This window comes from Pelobates fuscus, chromosome 8 (genome assembly GCF_036172605.1).
Source record: "Pelobates fuscus isolate aPelFus1 chromosome 8, aPelFus1.pri, whole genome shotgun sequence".
In the NCBI taxonomy this organism is placed as follows: Eukaryota; Metazoa; Chordata; class Amphibia; order Anura; family Pelobatidae; genus Pelobates; species Pelobates fuscus.
In genome coordinates this window covers 57,105,882-57,125,810 of record NC_086324.1, presented here as the reverse complement: position 1 = coordinate 57,125,810, position 19,929 = coordinate 57,105,882, and the positions used below count along the sequence as shown (strand labels likewise).

At 45.0% G+C, this 19,929-nt stretch overlaps 2 protein-coding genes across 3 annotated transcripts in view; one reads left to right on the top strand and one right to left on the bottom strand.

Moving 5' to 3' along the window:
- The window catches only part of FTCDNL1 (formiminotransferase cyclodeaminase N-terminal like), a 30,593-nt gene extending 21,563 nt beyond the window's left edge, over positions 1–9,030 (bottom strand). For both annotated transcript variants that reach the window (XM_063428712.1, XM_063428713.1), the window contains exon 1: positions 8,911–9,030. In XM_063428712.1, coding sequence (XP_063284782.1) covers positions 8,911–9,025 — 115 coding nt within the window. In that variant the 5' untranslated portion in view covers positions 9,026–9,030. The remainder of the gene's footprint in view (positions 1–8,910) is intronic.
- A 10,237-nt stretch (positions 9,031–19,267) lies between these two features.
- Positions 19,268–19,929, top strand: part of C8H2orf69 (chromosome 8 C2orf69 homolog) — a 10,460-nt gene continuing 9,798 nt past the window's right edge. Inside the window, exon 1 of the mRNA XM_063428711.1 lies at positions 19,268–19,550. Within this exon, the coding sequence (XP_063284781.1) occupies positions 19,317–19,550 (234 nt within the window). The 5' untranslated portion in view covers positions 19,268–19,316. The remainder of the gene's footprint in view (positions 19,551–19,929) is intronic.

Genomic DNA, 19,929 nt, shown 5'->3' with positions numbered 1-19,929 from the left:
CACAGCCACTAATAAGTCTAAGAAGCGTTCAAGTAAGGCTCAGGGTATCCCACCAGCACACGGCTGGCAGATTGCTGGGCGCAATCGCTTAATCACTAGGCAGATAACCTAATCCTATAAAACTACTAAGGAGACAAAGAAATACAAGATTGGACACAATTGTATTGTCAGGGCTGAAATCCTGTTAACTTAACAGGAAAATATAATAAATACCTTGGCATGTTGGTGGCTAGGAGACACAATTCCCGCTGCCAAGCAGGCACACTCTAAATGGGAAAACACATCTGATGTAGAGGCTGCTGCATTTAAGAAAGTAACACATAGGCCAAATAGAAAGCTTTCCATAACATGTATTTTCTAGAACACAGCAAAACTGCATCTAATGCTGAGCCTTACAGTGTAAAGCTATTTTCCCTAATATTCAACACAGTATACAATGTGGCCCTTCAAAAAGTGGTAACAATTATAAGGGTTTTATTAATAAAAAAATTAATTTTATTAGGTCGGCTGAACTGTGTACTCATATACCATGTGCTCGTCAACTCTCCTTTGAAGATGTTTGCTGCTGTGTGTGGCCCTTTTCATATTCTTAAGGGTGCTCCTAGAAGCCACATGAAATATTGAGAGGTAAGGCTGGTATAAGTAGGGCCACTAATGCCTCGTTTCCACTGAGCGGATCGGTTCGGGTTGGTACAGTTTGGAAGGTTTAGAATGGACCAGCCCATTCTGGTGAGCGTTTCCACTGCAAGTCAGACCTTCAGGGCCATACGGGGTTTAGAAAAAATGCTCTTCCTTTCCACCAATCAATGGATTGTATAGTAGTTCCGCCCTAACCGAACCGTTCCATTTTCTATGGCCCTACATCTGAAGCAGGACCCTGAATGGATTGGTACGGTTCGCTTGTATGGACCACTTTCATAATGGAAACACCCAAAATAGTGAACTGTACCGAACTGAACCGAACCGATCCGCTCAGTGGAAACGAGGCATAAGTGTTCTTTAAGAAAGACTGTCCCTAAGGTGAAACATGTTAGTGTGTTTCTCTTTTATGCTTTTACATTTTATTTTCAATAAAATAAGAGTTTATTATATACCTTATTTTGGACCTTCCTGATTTTAATCAGTAGATTGTGCCCAGGCCCGGACTGGCCATCGGGCACACCGGGCAAATGCCTGGTGGGCCGCGATGGCCGTGGGGCCGAGGCCGGCAGGGGAGATCACAGGATCTCCCCTGCCAGCCCCTGCAGGGCCAGCGCTATCCGAGCGCCGGCCCTGCTGTGTGTCTCCATGGGCCGGTGGGGAGATCAAAGATCTCCCTCACCTGCCCAGAGACACTGACAGGCGGCCGCCGGCTGTGGGGTGTGAGGGAGGCAGCAGAGAGGACCGGCGGAGCTCTATCCAGCAGCTCCGCCGGGTCCTCTCGCGAGATCTGAGCGCTGCCGCGGTTACCGCGGCAACGCTCAGATCTCGCAAGAGTGAACTCTAGCCGGCAGGTTAGAGTTCACTCTCACCACTGGACCACCAGGGAAGGAAGCATGGTCCCCCCCAGGCAGAACGGCTCATCGCAAGCAGAACGGCTCCCCCCCTCCCATGCTAAAGGTAAGAAGGGAGGGGGGGATATAACTTTTTTTTTTATTATTAATAAAAAAATATTTACATTTAAAAAAAATCACACTAACAGCCCCCTCACACACACACACATCACCCCCAGACATACACAGCCCCCCAGACACATACAGCACCTAAACACACACAGCACCCCCAGACACACACAGCACCTAAACACACACAGCACCCCCAGACACACACAGCACCCAGACACACACAGCACCCAGACACACACAGTACCACCAGACACACACAGCACCCTGACACACACAGCACCCAGACACACACAGCACCCAGACACACACAGCACCCCCAGACACACACAGCACCCAGACACACACAGCACCCCCAGACACACACAGCACCCAAACACACACAGCACCTAAACACACACAGCACCCCCAGACACACACAGCACCCCAGACACACACAGCACCTAAACACACACAGCACCCCCAGACACACACAGCACCCAGACACACACAGCACCCAGACACACACAGCACCCAGACACACACAGCACCCAGACACACACAGCACCCAGACACACACAGCACCCAGACACACACAGCACCCTGACACACACAGCACCCCCAGACACACACAGCACCCAGACACACACAGCACCCCAGACACACACAGCACCCCCAGACACACACAGCACCCAGACACACACAGCACCCCCAGACACACACAGCACCCAGACACACACAGCACCCCCAGACACACACAGCACCCAGACACACACAGCACCCCCAGACACACACAGCACCCAAACACACACAGCACCTAAACACACACAGCACCCCCAGACACACACAGCACCCCAGACACACACAGCACCTAAACACACACAGCACCCCCAGACACACACAGCACCCAGACACACACAGCACCCAGACACACACAGCACCCTGACACACACAGCACCCTGACACACACAGCACCCCCAGACACACACAGCACCCAGACACACACAGCACCCCAGACACACACAGCACCCCCAGACACACAGCACCCAGACACACACAGCACCCCCAGACACACACAGCACCCCCAGACACACAAAGCACCCAGACACACACAGCACCCCCAGACACACACAGCACCTAAACACACACAGCACCCCCAGACACACACAGCACCCCAGACACACACAGCACCCAAACACTCACAGCGCACCCAGACACACAGCGCACCCAGACACACAGCACACCCAGACACACAGCACCCTCAGACACACAGCACACATCACCTTCAGACACACACATCACCTTCAGACACACACATCACCTTCAGACACACACAGCACCCTCACTCACAGACAGCACCCTCAGACAGACCGCACCCTCAGACAGACCGCACCCTCAGACAGACCGCACCCTCAGACAGACCGCACCCTCGCTCACACACATACACATATATAAAATAACCCTCAGTGAGTTAACAGAAAAAGAAAATTAGAAACCTAGAATGTGACGGCAGATAAAAACACCCTCACACACAGCACCCCTCTTAAATACACACACACTGCGCCCCTCACACATACAATACGTCCAAATATATATATATATATATACACACACACACACACACACACACTACAGCACCCCTCACACTGCACCACCACACACATTACGCTCCAGATACACGCTAGATCCCTTACCCTATATGCACTCTTAATCCTCTATATATATATACACACACACACACAATCTCCTATACACACTCTGGGTCCTTTACACACTAGATCTCCTACACACCCTCTCTACAACCCCTACACACACTACGTCACCTATACACACACACACTACAGCCTGTATGCACACACTCGCTACATCCCCTATAACACTATGCCCCCTATACACACACTATCTACAGCCCCTAGCCACACATATTAAACCACAAACACAAATTAAATTGACCTATTTACACAATACCACACCACACTCTACACACACGCAATTTCACAAGCAGGCTCCAAACACATGCACCATACACTTTCCTGGCCCAATTGTCCTCTGGTATCCTACTTGTGGAGACACCAGAGACAATTTAAAAGCAAACACAGCGCAAGCCTTTTTCTAATGCCAGAGCTCTTCAGCGGGGCTCTGCGCATTGAACCAACTTGCTCACTTTGAGAGGGGGCGTGCTTGTCATTAGTGATGACAAAACACACCCTCTCTGGCCCCGCCCCCTTCTTAGGGGGCCGCTCTGATTGAAAAATGCCCAGGCCTAATTTTTTGGATTATACCACCTATGCCATATGGATTCAGCAAAACCTCTTTTGCTCTCCACTTGTGAGTATATTTCCTGTTAGTACATTTACCCATTTTAACAGTGAACACTATAATTTTATATCTGTTTTATTTATATATCTCCAGTGAAAATCTACTGCTATGTAAACCAATAAGGTTGGAACCCCTGTATACCTAAGTGTGTGGACTACACCACTACATACACATCACTGAGAACCAATAGTGGGCTCAGTAAATTGTGAGTGTACATCCACATAAATACTTCTTTATTCTGGTGTATTGAACCTACTAAACTATATTGGTTCTTTCTGTTTTTGTTCTATACCATCCGGAGTTCGGATCAACACACAAAGCATATCCAGAGGCGGGGATGGTACCGCCCAGGTGTATACATTTGGAGCTAATTATCAGCTCCAACAAAAATGTAAGTGCATTATTTTTATTTAATTCTCCTGAACGTCGACATACTACACTATATTTTGAATTTTATCTTCCTTTCTTTTACATATTCACCTATCTGAATTTGGATTGGAGGGGTTTTAACCTCTGTAGCCCTGGGGGGGGGGGGGGAAACATGCGAAGGGGGGACACTAGGATTCTTTAGTGCCAGGAAAACGGCTTTGTTTTCCTGGCACTAAAGAAACCCTTTAATGTAGTTGTTCTGGTGAGTATAGTCAGTCCCTGCAGACATTTTGCAGTAAAAACTGTATTTTCAGAGAAAAGATAGTATATCTACATAACAGCCTAGAGACACCTTCAGTGGACACTCCACAGATGACATAGTGTTTCCACCCTCTGCATTGAGCCACTTAACATTCCTCATAGAGAACCATTGATTTAATGCATCTCTATGGGGAGATGCTGATTGGCCAGGCAAAAGTTTGGCTCCACCTTCAGCCCGCCTCATTGGCAATCTCATCCAATCCACTGCTTTCCTATGTAAAGTGAGATCATCACTTCTGATAATGTTAGCCAATGATTAGGTGTTTTTAATAAAACTAACAAAATTGGACAGCACCAAAGTAGCTGTTTAGTAGATAAGGGAGTACGCTGGATTCCTTTTTTTACTGTACTTATTGGTCCCCAGCAGCACCCCATTTTAGCATGTTCAGGTGAGTGCAGCCAATATCTTGTTTTTATATATATATATTCCAAAAAATGAGAGCACTCCCTGGATTTAAATAAATCTTATATTAAATAATCAGCAAACAAATCAACGTTTCGACCGTCAAGCGATCTTGATAAAGACCGCTTGATGGTCGAAACGTTTATTTGTTTGCTGATTATTTAATATAAGATTTATTTAAATCCAGTGAGTGCTCTCATATTTTGGATTATATATGCGCACAGAGAAGCACCTTCGTCTAATCTTGAATTATTCTGAATTGTTTTTGGGGAAGAGTGCCAGAGATTTTAGACTTGGCAGGCTTATGCAATGTATGATCATATAATGTAACCAAACCCCCATTATTTTTTGCCTAGATTAGGTGTTTTTAATAAAACGAACAAAATCGGTCAGCAGCAAAGTTGTGCGCTTGATTCTCATTTTTAATGTTAGCCAATGAGGCAGATCAGGGGCAGAGCCAAGGGGGTAGATAGTGTTTTTTGTTTTTTGTTTTTTTGTTTTTTTTTAAAACTATAGGGTCAGGAACACAAACATGTATCTACATGTTCGTGTTCCTGACCCTATAGTGTTCCTTTAACATGGATAGCTATTCTAACACAGCTATTTTGATTAAAACTTTTACATTCTCTTTGAGCTCAATCTGAATTCCAGATAATTAATACTTTAGTAAATAATTATAGGGTTATTAGTTAAAGGGACATTATAGGCACCCCCAATCCATTTCATATCATTGAAATGGTTTGGGTGAAGTGCCATGTCCCTTAACCCTGCAATTTTTACATTGCACAGTCAAAGTGGACATTGATTAAAAAGTAAACTTGCCTTAAAGGCTCCCATATACATTGAATGCATCATGTATCAAAAAGATTTTGTATTCTGAACGCTATAGTGTTTCTATCATTTGTAAACTGTTGTAAAATCAAAGTGAATTTGGATTGAATTGCAAATTTTAGGCCAATTTTTTTTTTTTAAATTGACTTTGGGAATGTTTAAAATTTGCCTAGTTTGGCCTACAATTTGAAATTCACTTTGAACACAGACAATTCACACTTTAGTGCATAACTAAATAGAATATCACATTACTGTGGACTGCATTTCCCAGAATGCTTGCATGCTGAAAACTGTGTCATCAAAAACTGTAATTTTCTTCTCAGAAAAAAGAGCCACATGGCACTCGTCCTATATTAGTATCTCTAGTATTCGGCTCAGCAAATAAGCAGTCTGTACCTAGTGAATGGGAATATACAACATTAAAAAAAATTGGTAAAAACTAAAAATTAAGAGCCTTAGGCGTTTTGCTGCAAATATTCTTTATAGTGTTGCTTTATGTGCTAAATGAGAGTATCTAATTTGTGAGTGATGAGGCAATGATTCTGTCAATCTGGCTCCCATAAAAACTTATGGGCAATACAAAAGTTCAACACAATAGCTCCACGAAAAGACTCCGTGAGGAAGGGTTTCATTATTCCATATTCCGTGTGGATAGAAGAGAAACAGAAACAAATGTAATAAAAATGTATAATATGTATTCCAATGTACTAATGGTGGCCAGTAATCATACAGAAGAATCAGACGTTTTTTAGAGAGATTAGAAGACCTTCACTATTTTCATAACTATTTTATTTAATGTACAATTTTAATTCTAAATCACATTTGCAAAATACACATTTTTTATTATTTATAGGACATATTACATAAAACTTACTGACATTATATAGTGGGATTTATTCATTTCAACTTGTACTTATGGGTAACTGACAATTTCAACCCTGTCAATTCTTCATATTTAGCAGTTTAGTGAATAAGCTCCAATCTTATACATGGGGAATATTTTGGTTTATATTACATCTCAGGTTTACAGGAATCCTTAGAATCTTATAACACATTTTAGATAAATATTTTTCCAGGATGCTCAGGGAGTCTTTACGCATTAAAATAAATATATTTCAGATTCAAACAGAGTAACGAGTTTGGCCACTGCTGCTATAAGTTCAGCTACAAGTCTGCTCCTAACTTGACATATTAGCCATCAAGTAACCTTTTCTATATTATGTACAAAAGCTAAAATTACTATAATTATGCAGATTTTATTTATACAAGCAGATTTCAATAAAATAAATTAAAAGAGCACTGTAAGCAACTTGTAGTAGTAATGTTGCCTACAGTTCCCAAGTGCCATCCCACCAGTTTAATATTGAAACATTACGAATGGCTCGTCACAACCCAAGCGTCTACCCAGCACCCAAGATGTGCCTCTATCTTTGCTGCATTGATATTGTTGAATTAACACTTCTGCATTTTCAATGTTAAAGGAACATCCTGGGCACCATAACAACTTCACTGAAATTAAGTTATGGTGCCCGGAAGTCCCTGACGCAGGCTTACCTTTACCTTACCTTTCGTGAACAGTTTAACCCCAAGGTCTCCTTGCTAGCACAGTTTTGCACTGCCCCTCCAACATCAGCTTTCTAAAAAATCTTCAAAAGAGAAGCCTTGGACTGCCGCGGTTAGTTGATGCTCTACGCCAGCATTTCCCAATTAATGTTCCGCGGAACCCTAGAGTTCCGCGAGAACAAAATTGGGGTTCCGCAGCGATTTGCCCTTGGATGGCCCAAGCATTTAGGGCCACCTGATGGATATCGCTAAACAGGGGTCCGGTCAGGCGTTACAGCCCTGTTGTATGGGATGCTGGGAGGAAGTGACACTTCCTCCCAGACAAAGCATGCCGGCGGGAGGGAGAGAGGGAGCAGCGGGAACTGAGCAGCACACCAACCTCAGCCAGCAGCACTGAAGATCAACTTGCAGAAAAAAGGTAAGTAAACAACAAATTTAAACATATGTGTGTGTGTACCTGTGCCAGTGTGTGTATCTGCCAATGTGTGTGAATCTGTGTGTCAGTGTGTGTATCTGCTAGTGTGTATCTGTGTATGTATCATTGTGCCAGTGTGTATCTGTGTGCCAAGGTGTGTGTATCTGTCAGTATATGTGTCAGTATTTCTGTCAGTGTATGTATATATGTTCCACAATGTGCCAGTGTGTATCTGTATGTCAGATACATACACAAACGCAGATACAAAATACACCCCTGAACTCTAACTCCAAAATTATATACAAACACTCAAACGCCAATACTACACACAAATGTACACCACATTTAAAATACAACACTACATCCATATACACCACTGCACGCAAATACTAACATTCCATACAAATACATCCTTGTATTAAAACGATAAAATAACATACAAACACCAACTCTACACACAAAAACATAACTGCTCCTAAGTACTGCAATCTGTTTAATATCTGTAGAAATTAGTGTGTATATATAGTAAAAAAAAACAAAAAAAACATTATGCTCTGCTAATTGAAAGATTTATGCAATGGTGCAAAATTGTTTGTTTGTTTTTGAGGGGGAGGGGTTCCACGATGTTGATACACTATGTTAAAGAGTTCCACGGGAAAAATTAACGGGGGAACCCATGCTCTAAGCCAATCAGTAGCTCCCCATTCAAAAAACTGATTAAGAAAAATGCATACTTAAATCCATGCATGTTTTATATCGAATAAACAGTGATTTTTTTATATTGGGGCAGTATAATTCCACAGTATATGTGCTGGCCTGGCGTGGTCAGGGGCCGACTCTGGGTGCTGTAGAGACCTGGTTTATTGGTTTATATCAAACCATTACCTATGTTCTGAAATTAAACCAGGGGTTCGATTGCTTAAAATGCCCCTTTAAGATTAGCATAGAATTAGGACGGCTGTAATTCTGCGATCTTCCTTTCAACCGTTACTATTGTGAATTTTTGGGATGGTAGCGAGGTGGAAAAGAAAATCACCTTGCACATTTCTTATATATGTGTACATAAAGTATAGCATACACAGAGTACAAAACAATTTAATCATACTTACCATGTTGGTCATGTAAAGCAGCATTTGCGATTTTTTCTACAATATGCTTGTTTCTGGCTTCTGAAACATTAAGAAGGCAGGCAGCTAACCGCAGCCCAAGTTTCCTAGATGTCATGGCAGATTTCTGTAAACAAGCAATAAAATATTTTAATCAAAATCCCTGCACATGGTACCATCTAGGATAACAATATGTACCCTTCACCTTTCTTGCCTGGTTCTTAAAGGGATACTATAGTGTTGTGAATATAAACCTGTATTATAGTTCCCTCTGCCACCCGTGATCTCACGGCCTCACCTCTGCCAATAAAGAGTTGAAGTTGCCGAAGTTGCCAAAGTTGCCTAAGTTCCGAGGTGTCAAAGTGCCGAAGTTCCGAAGCACAGTATTGCCTAAGTACGAATATACTTACCCAGTGAAAGAAGAAGAATGTTACACTGTATACAATTTCAAATAAAAAGTATACAAACAGACAGGATTCAGCTGTAAGCATTTGCAACACTTACAACAATCAAGTAACATACATTCATATAAAATGTAAATTACTTAGCCAGTCAGTGTAATGACAGGAATTAATAAGTAGATAACTCCCTAATTCCCACGGTATTCGGGAGCTACTACTAAAAGGCTGAAAGACCTAAATTGGTCTTTCAGCCAAATTTACTAATACTAAGTAAAGATTACTTTGTATTAGTAAATTATGCCCCTACTCGCTATACCGCGAGTAGGGGCATGTCTATTAAACAGTGAGCAGCCTGTGGCGGCCCTATTAAACAGTGAGCGGGTGGGGGCCCTAAAGTAAAAAAAAGAGGGGAGGACCTATTGTCCTCCCCACGGGCCCCCACCCCTGAGCGGTGGGTGGGGGCCCTAAATAAAAATTGGGGGGAGGGGGGGACCTAATGTCTAATGTTTTCAGCCCCAAAAAAGGGCAAATAAAAATCCATAATAACCGAAGCAATAAAAAAAAAAAAAACGAGCGCAAAAAAAAATAATAATCCATCTTCACCCGGCGAGGGCTCCGCGCAGACTGAGCGCTGCAGGGCGGGGGAAGGCTTATAAAGCCTTGCCACACCCTGCAATTAGGCTCAGAGCACTCTGATTGGTGGGTTTAAGCCATCCAATCAGAATGCTCTTACACGCTGTGTAATTTGACTCATAACACTCTGATTGGTGGATTAAGTAACCAATCAGAGTGTTATCAGTTAAATTACACAGCGTGGGAAAATTCCAAAGAACTTTCCCACGCTGTGTAAAATGACACAGAGCACTCTGATTGGTGGATTTCAAACCAACCAATCAGAGTGCTGTGACAGGTAAATGTAGAGACTTACCTGTCAGTCTCTTCATTTACCTGTCAGAGCACTCTGATTGGATGTCTTAAACCCACCAATCAGAGTGCTCTGAGCCTAATTGCAGGGCGGGAGAAGGCTTTATAAGCCTTCCCCCGCCCTGGAGAGCTCAGTCTGCGCGGAGCCCTCGCAGGGTGAAGATGGATTTTTTTTTTTGCGCTCGTTTTTTTTTTTTTTCTCTATTGCTTCGGTTATTATGGATATTTATTTGGCCTTTTTTGGGGCTGAAAAAAGAAGATTTTAGAAGAAAGGAAACATCGAATGGTAAGTTTCTTTTTACAGATACCAGGTGACTAGGGGTCCCCCTCTTTATTTTTAGGGTGAGGGGGGTAGGTAGGAGTTTATTTTTTTGGGGAGGGGGTGACTAGGGGTTTGGAGACCCCTAGTCACCTGGGGGGGAGGGGGGTTAAATTTTCCTTTAGGGCCCCCACCTACCGCTCAGGGGTGGGGGCCAGGGGGGAGGACATTAGGTCACCCCCTTATTCTTGTTTAGGGCCCCCACCCACCGCTCAGGGGTGGGGGCCAGGGGGGAGGACAATAGGTTCCCCCCCATTTGTATTTAGGGCCCCCACCCGCCGCTCAGGGGTGGGGGCCAGGGAGGGGACAATAAGTCCTCCCCACTTATTTTTGTTTAGGGCCCCCACCCACCGCTCAGGGGTGGGGGCCAGGGGGGAGGACATTAGGTCCCCCCATTTGTATTTAAGGCCCCCACCTGCCGCTCAGGGGTGGGGGCCATGGGGGAGGACATTAGGTCCCCCCCCCGATTTGTATTTATGGCCCCCACCCGTCGCTCAGGGGTGGGGGCCAGGGGGGAGGACATTAGGTCCCCCCCATTATTCTTATTAAGGGTCCCCACCCACCGCTCAGGGGTGGGGGCCAGGGGGGAGGACATTAGGTCCCCCCCCCAATTTTTATTTAGGGCCCCCACCGCCGCTCAGGGGTGGGGGCCGGTGGGGAGGACAATAGGTCCTCCCCCCTTTTTTTGCTTCAGGGCCCCCACCCGCACAGGGAGGGGGGACCCTTTTTTTTTTTTTCTTAACAGTGAGCAGCCACAGGCTGCACACTGTTTAATAGACATGCGCCTACTCGCGGTATTGCGAGTAGGGGCACAATTTACTAATACTAAGTAATTTTTACTTCGTATTAGTAAATTTGGCTGAAAGACCAATTTAGGTCTTTCAGCCTTTTGGTAGATAACTCCCTAATACCATGGGAATTAGGGCGTTATCTACTAAGCGGCTGCAAAAGAAGTCCCGAAGTGTCAAACTGCCGAAGTTGCCTTAGTTGCCGAAGTTCCGAAGTGTTGAAGTGCCGAAGTCCCGAACTGTGAAAATTCCGAATTTTGGAATGCCAAACCGAACCGAAAATTTTCCCCATGCACATGCCTACAGAGGATAGAGTAATGATACAATAGTGCAAAACATGTCAATCCAGGCTAAAAGGGGTTACATCAGTCAGGTTTGCATGTATGCCAGACTTACCAGCATCAGTGCTACCTTTTCGCCTTGGATTGCCTATGTGTAGAGAGCTGTTGTAGCTCTATGGCATTGGTTGGATGTCCAGAGTAGAGTTTACATGGAGCAAGTGCATCTAATAATGATTATGTTCACACTGCATTCATTGTGGGCCAGCATTAACTAACCTGGGGAAGCGGGCCAAGAGCCACAAATATGAACAGTCCTGTTGAAAACAGCATTGTTGGGAGATGTGCAACTGGTCCATAATAAGCACATTACTCAAAGTCTATTGTTACACACAAGTGGGTCAAGCAACCTTTTCATACAGAAATACTTAAAGCGGCACTGTCATGCCGAACTTACCTTTCCTCAATCTCTTCCTCTTCTCCCCCTCTCTCAGGATCTGTTATTCTTTTCTTCCATTCTTCTTTAGTTTTCTTTAAAATCATAAGACAAAGTAGGGACTCTTTGTCTTATGGAGGATTCCTCCGCTTGACCAGCTCTGACCAGCGGAGGAGCAAAGTGTGCTTCATTTCCGCTGGTCAGAGCAATTTTCCCATGATCCCTAGCTTTCCTCCCAGTTCCCACAATGCTTCCTGTCAGTATTGCCGAAAGTCCTGTCACTTAGACAGAACGCCGGCAAAACTGCCGAATTGCATCCTAACAGAATGAGCACTGTTTCTCCATTGGTGTTAGGATGCAATTCGGTACTTTGTTCGGATCGGAATTTCATTCAAATGAATGAAACTCCGATCCTATTCATTGCTGTGGCTGCATCTTGCAGCCGCTTAGTAGATAACTCCCTAATTCCCACGGTATCAGGGAGCTATCTACTAAAAGGCTGAAAGACCTGAATTGGTCTTGAAGCCAAATGTACTAATACTAAGTAAAGATTACTTAGTATTAGTAAATAATATGCCCCTACTCGCTATACCGCGAGTAGGGGCATGTCTAGTAAGCAGTGAGCAGCCTGTGGCTGCTCACTGTAAAAAAAAAAAAAAAAAAAACACCTAATAACCCCCCCCCCCCCCCTGCGCGGGGGTTAAAGATGGGGGGGACCTACTGTCCTCCCCCCTGGCCCCCACCCCTGCCCGGTGGGTGGGGGTTCTAATAAAATAATAAGGGGGGGGACCTACTGTCCTCCCCCCCTGGCCCCCACCCCTGCGCTGTGGGTGGGGGCCCTAATAAAATAATAAGGGGGGGGACCTACTGTCCTCCCCCCTGGCCCCCACCCCTGCGCTGTGGGTGGGGGCCCTAATAAAATAATAAGGGGGGGGACCTACTGTCCTCCCCCCCTGGCCCCCACCCCTGCGCTGTGGGTGGGGGCCCTAATAAAATAATAAGGGGGGGGGGACCTACTGTCCTCCCCCCCTGGCCCCCACCCCTGCGCTGTGGGTGGGGGCCCTAATAAAATAATATGGGGGGGGGCCTACTGTCCTCCCCCCCTGGCCCCCACCCCTGCGCGGTGGGTGGGGGCCCTAATAAAATAATAAGGGGGGGACCTACTGTCCTCCCCCCCCTGGCCCCCACCCCTGCGCGGTGGGTGGGGGCCCTAATAAAATAATAAGGGGGGGGACCTACTGTCCTCCCCCCCTGGCCCCCACCCCTGCGCTGTGGGTGGGGGCCCTAATAAAATAATAAGGGGGGGGACCTACTGTCCTCCCCCCCCTGGCCCCCACCCCTGAGCGGTGGGTGGGGGCCCTAAATGAACCCCCCCCCATCAAGGTGACTAGGGGTCCCAAGCCCCTAGTCACCCCCCCCCACCCAAAACATTCTATCCCCTACCTACCCCCCTCACCCTAAAAATAGTGAGGGGGGAATAAAATAACTAACCTGTAAAAAAAAAAAAAATTAAACTTACCATTTGACGTCTTCTTTTTTCTAAATTCTTCTTTCTTCAGCCCCCAAAAAAGGCCAAATAAAAATCCATCATAACCGTCGCAATTTAAAAAAAAAAAACAAAAAAAACGAGCGCAAAAAAAAATTAATCCATGTTCACCCATGGAGGGCACGCCGCATACTGAGCTCCGCAGGGCGGATCAAGGCTTATATAGCCTTGCCCCGCCCTGCAATTAGGCTTAGAACACACTGATTGGTTGGTTTAAGCCAATCAGAGTGCTCTGTGTCATTTTACACAGCGTGGGAAAATTCAAAAGAACTTTCCCACGCTGTGTAAAATGACAGATCACTGTGATTGGATGGTTTTCAAGCCATCCAATCACAGTGCTCTGTGTCATTTTACAAGCGTGGGAAAATTCCAAAGAACTTTCCCACGCTTGTAAAATGACACAGAGCACTGTGATAGGATGGATTTCAAGCCATCCAATCACAGTGCTCTGTGTCATTTTACAAGCGTGGGAAAATTCCAAAGAACTTTCCCAAGCTTGTAAAATTACACAGAGCACTGTGATTGGATGGCTTGAAAACCATCCTATCACAGTGCTCTGTGTCATTTTACAAGCGTGGGAAAATTCCAAAGAACTTTCCCAAGCTTGTAAAATTACACAGAGCACTGTGATTGGATGGCTTGAAAACCATCCTATCACAGTGCTCTGTGTCATTTTACAAGCGTGGGAAAGTTCTTTGGAATTTCCCCACGCTTGTAAAATGACACAGAGCACTCTGATTGGCTTAAACCAACCAATCAGTGTGTTCTAAGCCTAATTGCAGGGCGGGGCAAGGCTATATAAGCCTTGACCCGCCCTGCGGAGCTCAGTACGCGGCGTGCCCTCCATGGGTGAACATGGATTAATTTTTTTTTTGCGCTCGGTTTTTTTTTTTGTTTTTTTTTAAAGTGCGACGGGTATGATGGATTTTTATTTGGCCTTTTTGGGGGCTGAAGAAAGAAGAATTTAGAAAAAAGAAGACGTCAAATGGTAAGTTTCATTTTTTTTTTTTTTACAGGTTAGTTATTTTATTCCCCCTCACTATTTTTAGGGTGAGGGGGGTAGGTAGGGGATAGAATGTTTTGGGTGGGGGGGGGGTGACTAGGGGCTTGGGACCCCTAGTCACCTTGATGGGGGGGGGGTTCATTTAGGGCCCCCACCCACCGCTCAGGGGTGGGGGCCAGGGGGGGAGGACAGTAGGTCCCCCCCCCTTATTATTTTATTAGGGCCCCCACCCACAGCGCAGGGGTGGGGGCCAGGGGGGGAGGACAGTAGGTCCCCCCCCCCTTATTATTTTATTAGGGCCCCCACCCACCGCGCAGGGGTGGGGGCCAGGGGGGGAGGACAGTAGGTCCCCCCCCCTATTATTTTATTAGGGCCCCCACCCACCGCGCAGGGGTGGGGGCCAGGGGGGAGGACAGTAGGTCCCCCCCCTATCTTTATTTAGGGCCCCCACCCACCGCGCAGGGGTGGGGGCCCTAAATCTTTATTTAGGGCCCCCACCCAGCGCTCAGGGGTGGGGGCCAGGGGGGAGGACAGTAGGTCCCCCCCCTTATTATTTTATTAGGGCCCCCACCCACCGCGCAGGGGTGGGGGCCAGGGGGGGAGGACAGTAGGTCCCCCCCCCTTATTATTTTATTAGGGCCCCCACCCACCGCGCAGGGGTGGGGGCCGGGGGGAGGACAGTAGGTCCCCCCCCTTATTATTTTATTAGGGCCCCCACCCACCGCGCAGGGGTGGGGGCTGGGGGGGAGGACAGTAGGTCCCCCCCCTTATTATTTTATTAGTGCCCCCACCCACCGCGCAGGGGTGGGGGCCAGGGGGGAGGACAGTAGCCCCCCCCCCCTTATTACCATTTATGTTTTTACAGTGAGCAGCCACAGGCTGCTCACTGTTTAGTGGACATGCCCCTACTCGCGGTATAGCGAGTAGGGGCATTGGGGAGATTTTAATCTCCCTTGTGCTATTATGGGGGTCATATTGACCCCCATAGAGTGAGGGGGGGACCTGGGGGGCTTATGAAGTGGTGGGGAGCACAGCTCCCCACCGCTTCTGTTTTTACATATTACAAGGAGGGAGCTGCACGTCGGTAGCTCCCTCCTTGTAATAAACTGATCGAACAAACGAACACTGATACTCAGTGTTAGTTTGTTTGTCTGATTTTTTTCTATTCATTCATTCGTCTGTCTGATGAATGAATGAATAGGTGAAATTCCCGTTCGCATGTCCAGGTGTTTCACTGGGCATGTGCGGGAATCTCACAGTCTGTCTAGTGTGGGTAGATGACGTGTCCCATAGGGACTTCACCTACCCACACAAAGATGGCGGCGCCCTGAATAAAGATCGGGGCAGAAGATACAGATTTAAAAATAGGTAATCTGGGGGGCTTAGGGGCATTTGGGGGTGACTAGGGGGTCAATTGGATGTAGTGGAGGCGGGAGGGGGGTAAAAAAAAAAACGGGATTCGGCATGACAGTGCCGCTTTAACTGATGATATTTTTCCATAAAACATACACTAGGTGGTGTAGAATATATGTTGCTCTTTGTTTCTACATTCACATTGCATTGTAAAATCTGCTTATTTGTTTTATATGGGTTATAGCTATGTCACTGTGCAGCTATGTTGTAATGCTGTTGCTTCTAATTTGGTTCTTATAAAACAAAAACCCAAAACTATTTGTCAACGTCACAGTAGCAGTAGAGTAAAAAGGTGTAGAATGGTTTCAGCACCTGGTAAAAAGATATGGTTAAATTTAAATGTTCAGTGAGTGTTTGAAATGCATGAAAAGAAGGAAATATCTGATCTAGAGATGTATGGAATTTTAAAACGGTTAAATAGTCAAATACTTTGAGACTGATATTACAATGTTTAGACATCATAGAGCTGGTCAGCAGTCATTTAATCAGAGCTCTCCTATAAAAGTTATGAGGCTAACTTTGAGCTTCAATGCATGATCTCTTGCCAATGTCAGTACATGGAATTTCTACGGCCCTATCCTTACATTTCTGGTATGTAGATTTTTTTATTTTTTTTTAAATGGACAATGTTCTTCATAAATAACAAATTATGTGAGACATCTTAGGGAAACAATGAGGTAAAAATTACCTGCTAGTTTTAATGCTTTATATAGAAAATACATACAAATTTGAAAATGAACATACCTACCAAGATTCTGAAACATCACTGCTTAGAAAAGCTGACTCCAGTTTAAAGCACCCTCTCCCTCACGTGGAAGATGCACTATGAATCAGAAGCCTTTCATTCTGATCAACAAGGTCTGACCATCTCCCACAAACTGCTGTCAAGCAGGGTTTTATAACTAGTTCTAGAGACAGTTTTGTAAACTGATAGAAGCCATAAAAGTAGAAAATAGTTTGAAGAAAAAAAACAAAAAAAAACACAGGTTGGGCATGCAAACACTTTTTAAACCATAACCATTATTCCTATAGACTGTAAGCTCGTTTTAGCAAGGTCCTCTTCAACCTATCGTTCCTGTAAGTTTTCTTGTAATTGTCCTATTTCAGTTAAATCCCCCCTCTCATAATATTGTAAAGCGCTGCTGAATCTGTTGGCGCTATATAAATGGCAATATTAATAATAATGAGCTATAGTAGATATATTGCCTATTGGGTCCCTTTAAATGGGTACCCACTTAAAGTGACCCTCCAGCGGGGGAGACCTATTGAGCACACGCAGCCGCCGGCAGGGGATACCTAATGCGCATGCGCGGCAATGCCGCGCACTCGCATTAGACCTCCCAATAGGAAAGCATTGAAAAATGCCTTCAATGCTTATCGATGGGGATTTCGGCAACGCTGGAGGTCGTCATAAAGCGTGAGGACGTCCAGCGACGTTATAGCACACGGAATGTGTGCTATAAACACGGATGTGCCATCTAGTGGCTGTCTAGTAGACAGCCACTAGAGGAGGAGTTAACCCTGCAAGGTAAATATTGCAGTTTAGGAAAACTGCAATAATTACACTTGCAGGGTTAAGGGTAGTGGGAGTTGGCACCCAGACCATTCCAATGGGCAGAAGTGATCTGGGTGCCTGGAGTGTCCCTTTAATGTATTGAATTGATCATAGAGCAAGCAGTTTGTATAGTGTTACATTATGAAAGAGAGGAGTGACAATGCATAGGATGTATACAATGCCCAGTGCAGACACTGTCCCTTCTTACATCCAGCTGCTTTCTCTCCCTGCCCCAGCATGCCCCTGCCGAACATGGGCTCTAGGTCCAATAATGCTTCTCTATGAGAAACATTTCATTGGACAGTGAAGTGAGGAGGGTGATGTGATTGAAGGCAGATATGGGTGTAAAAAACTTGGAACTGATGCTGGATTTAAGGAGAGTTTTTGACTTTACTATACTTTTTCCATTTAAAAAAAGAAGGGATTGTCACAGCAAGGATTAAAATACACAAAACACAGCTTTTTTTTTTTTTTTTTTTTAGCCTTTTAGTGAATACGGCACAGGCTGCATCATACCTTTCTTTATTTGTAGGGATTATAAGAATTAGGATTCATATTGCCAAGTCCTTAGCGTTTATTCACTACTATATTTTATACCATTTTGACATGTAACAGTTAAGGTGCTTGGACTGCCCCTATAAGCCAAAAGCACTCAAGCTGTGACTATGGCAGAGCTTGATCAGTTTTCTAAAGCTGTTGCCTTTTTGGGTTTCAATTTGCTACAATGCTAAGTTTAGTGAATGTACCCCTTTGGTTGACTGAGCAACTTTTAGCCAAATCAACAATAGTACTGTATTTACACATTTAAAAACTCATTATAAAAAGCATGTGAGAGTACCCCAGTCTCCTCACTACAAGTTGAATAAGTGGTCATCTTTACACTGTTTGTACCTTTTTTCACACGTTTTCAGTTTATTTGCTCGACCTGCTGCAGCTAGTAGTGCTATGGCAGCTCACACAGCCCAAATTTAGCAGAGTTGCAATGTCCACATAGTTTTCTCCTACTGGGAATACACTTATACTGCATGCAAGGTAGACCTCAGTTACAATCTCAGAATTGTATCAAATCCTTATACAAAATGTAGTGTAAAATATATCCAGGCTCTCACAATAGCCAAGTTTGATTTATTTATTTTTTATTCCAAATTGCTACATTTTGCAATTCAGAGGTTAATGTGATACAATTCAAGTTTTATTGAATAAACCCATAGTTATATATAGCATAAGCATACCTACATATTCTAATTCTCTATTCTCCCTGTATATCCCTAGTTTTATTCCATAAATACCAAATTATAATGATTTAAAAACAGAATATCATGAACTCTAGAATGTGAAAAATGTCTAAGTCTGCCAGAGTTAAATTGTATTTACTTTAGTCTCACTATTATAATTCAGTATTTAACTAGCTAGAATCCACTATTTATTGAATAACCCCCCATGTGGGGCGAGAGAGAGAGAGAGAGAGAGAGATAAAGAGACAGAGAGAGACTGGCAGCTAAGGGTATAGCTTTAATTAGTGCAGCTGTTATGAACTACATTTCCCGTGATGCTCTGCCAGCATCTCTGTTTCTCAGTGGTGACTGCGCCCCTAGCGGCGCGTTGCTTTGATTGCAGAACAAGGAAGGAGATTGAAAGAGCGTCCAGTGAAACCATGGGCACGCAGCCTGCCTGGGCGTTGCGCGCTGACGTCACGCGCGGCCCTTAGTGATAGCCTAGTGACTGAGCCTTGGTTACCGCAGCTTCATGCGTTTCCTGGCCCAGGTTCTCCGCCGTGCCCGCAACCTGCTGCTTCAAGCCGAGACCAGGCTGGTCGGTATGTGCGCGGGGGTGAGCTCCACGTACGCCGGGCCTCACCTGCTCAGGCTGCCAGCCGTGCCGGGCTACGAGCCCTCCAAAAGCAACGATATGCTGTTCTGCCATGCGCAGGAGCTGGGGCACAGGCCGCATCATGTCATTTATTTCCCAGGGGATGTGCAGGTGAGCTCTGGGGAGGGAGGGCCCCACAGGCTGCCTGCTTTGCTTTATTTGCAGGTGCCCACTGTCCAGGTTTAATTGTAAACAATGTGCCTGTAACTTAAAAATCCTGAAAGCCAGGTAACATTAAACAGAATAATTCTACTAGGTTTATTCAGGAGGGTGTTCAGTTGTACACTTTAAATATTAAATCATTAAAATGTATTGCAAATAAATTTTTAAAGTATGGAATTTTGAAAATCACACCTGGGTATTTAGATGGGATTTATTAAACGATTACTTCCTCCTCCTACTAGATGGCAGGTGCATGGGGCCATTAGATGCTATTGGGATTTAATGGGAAATGTGTCAGCAGTTTGGATTGATTTAAGAATGATTGATT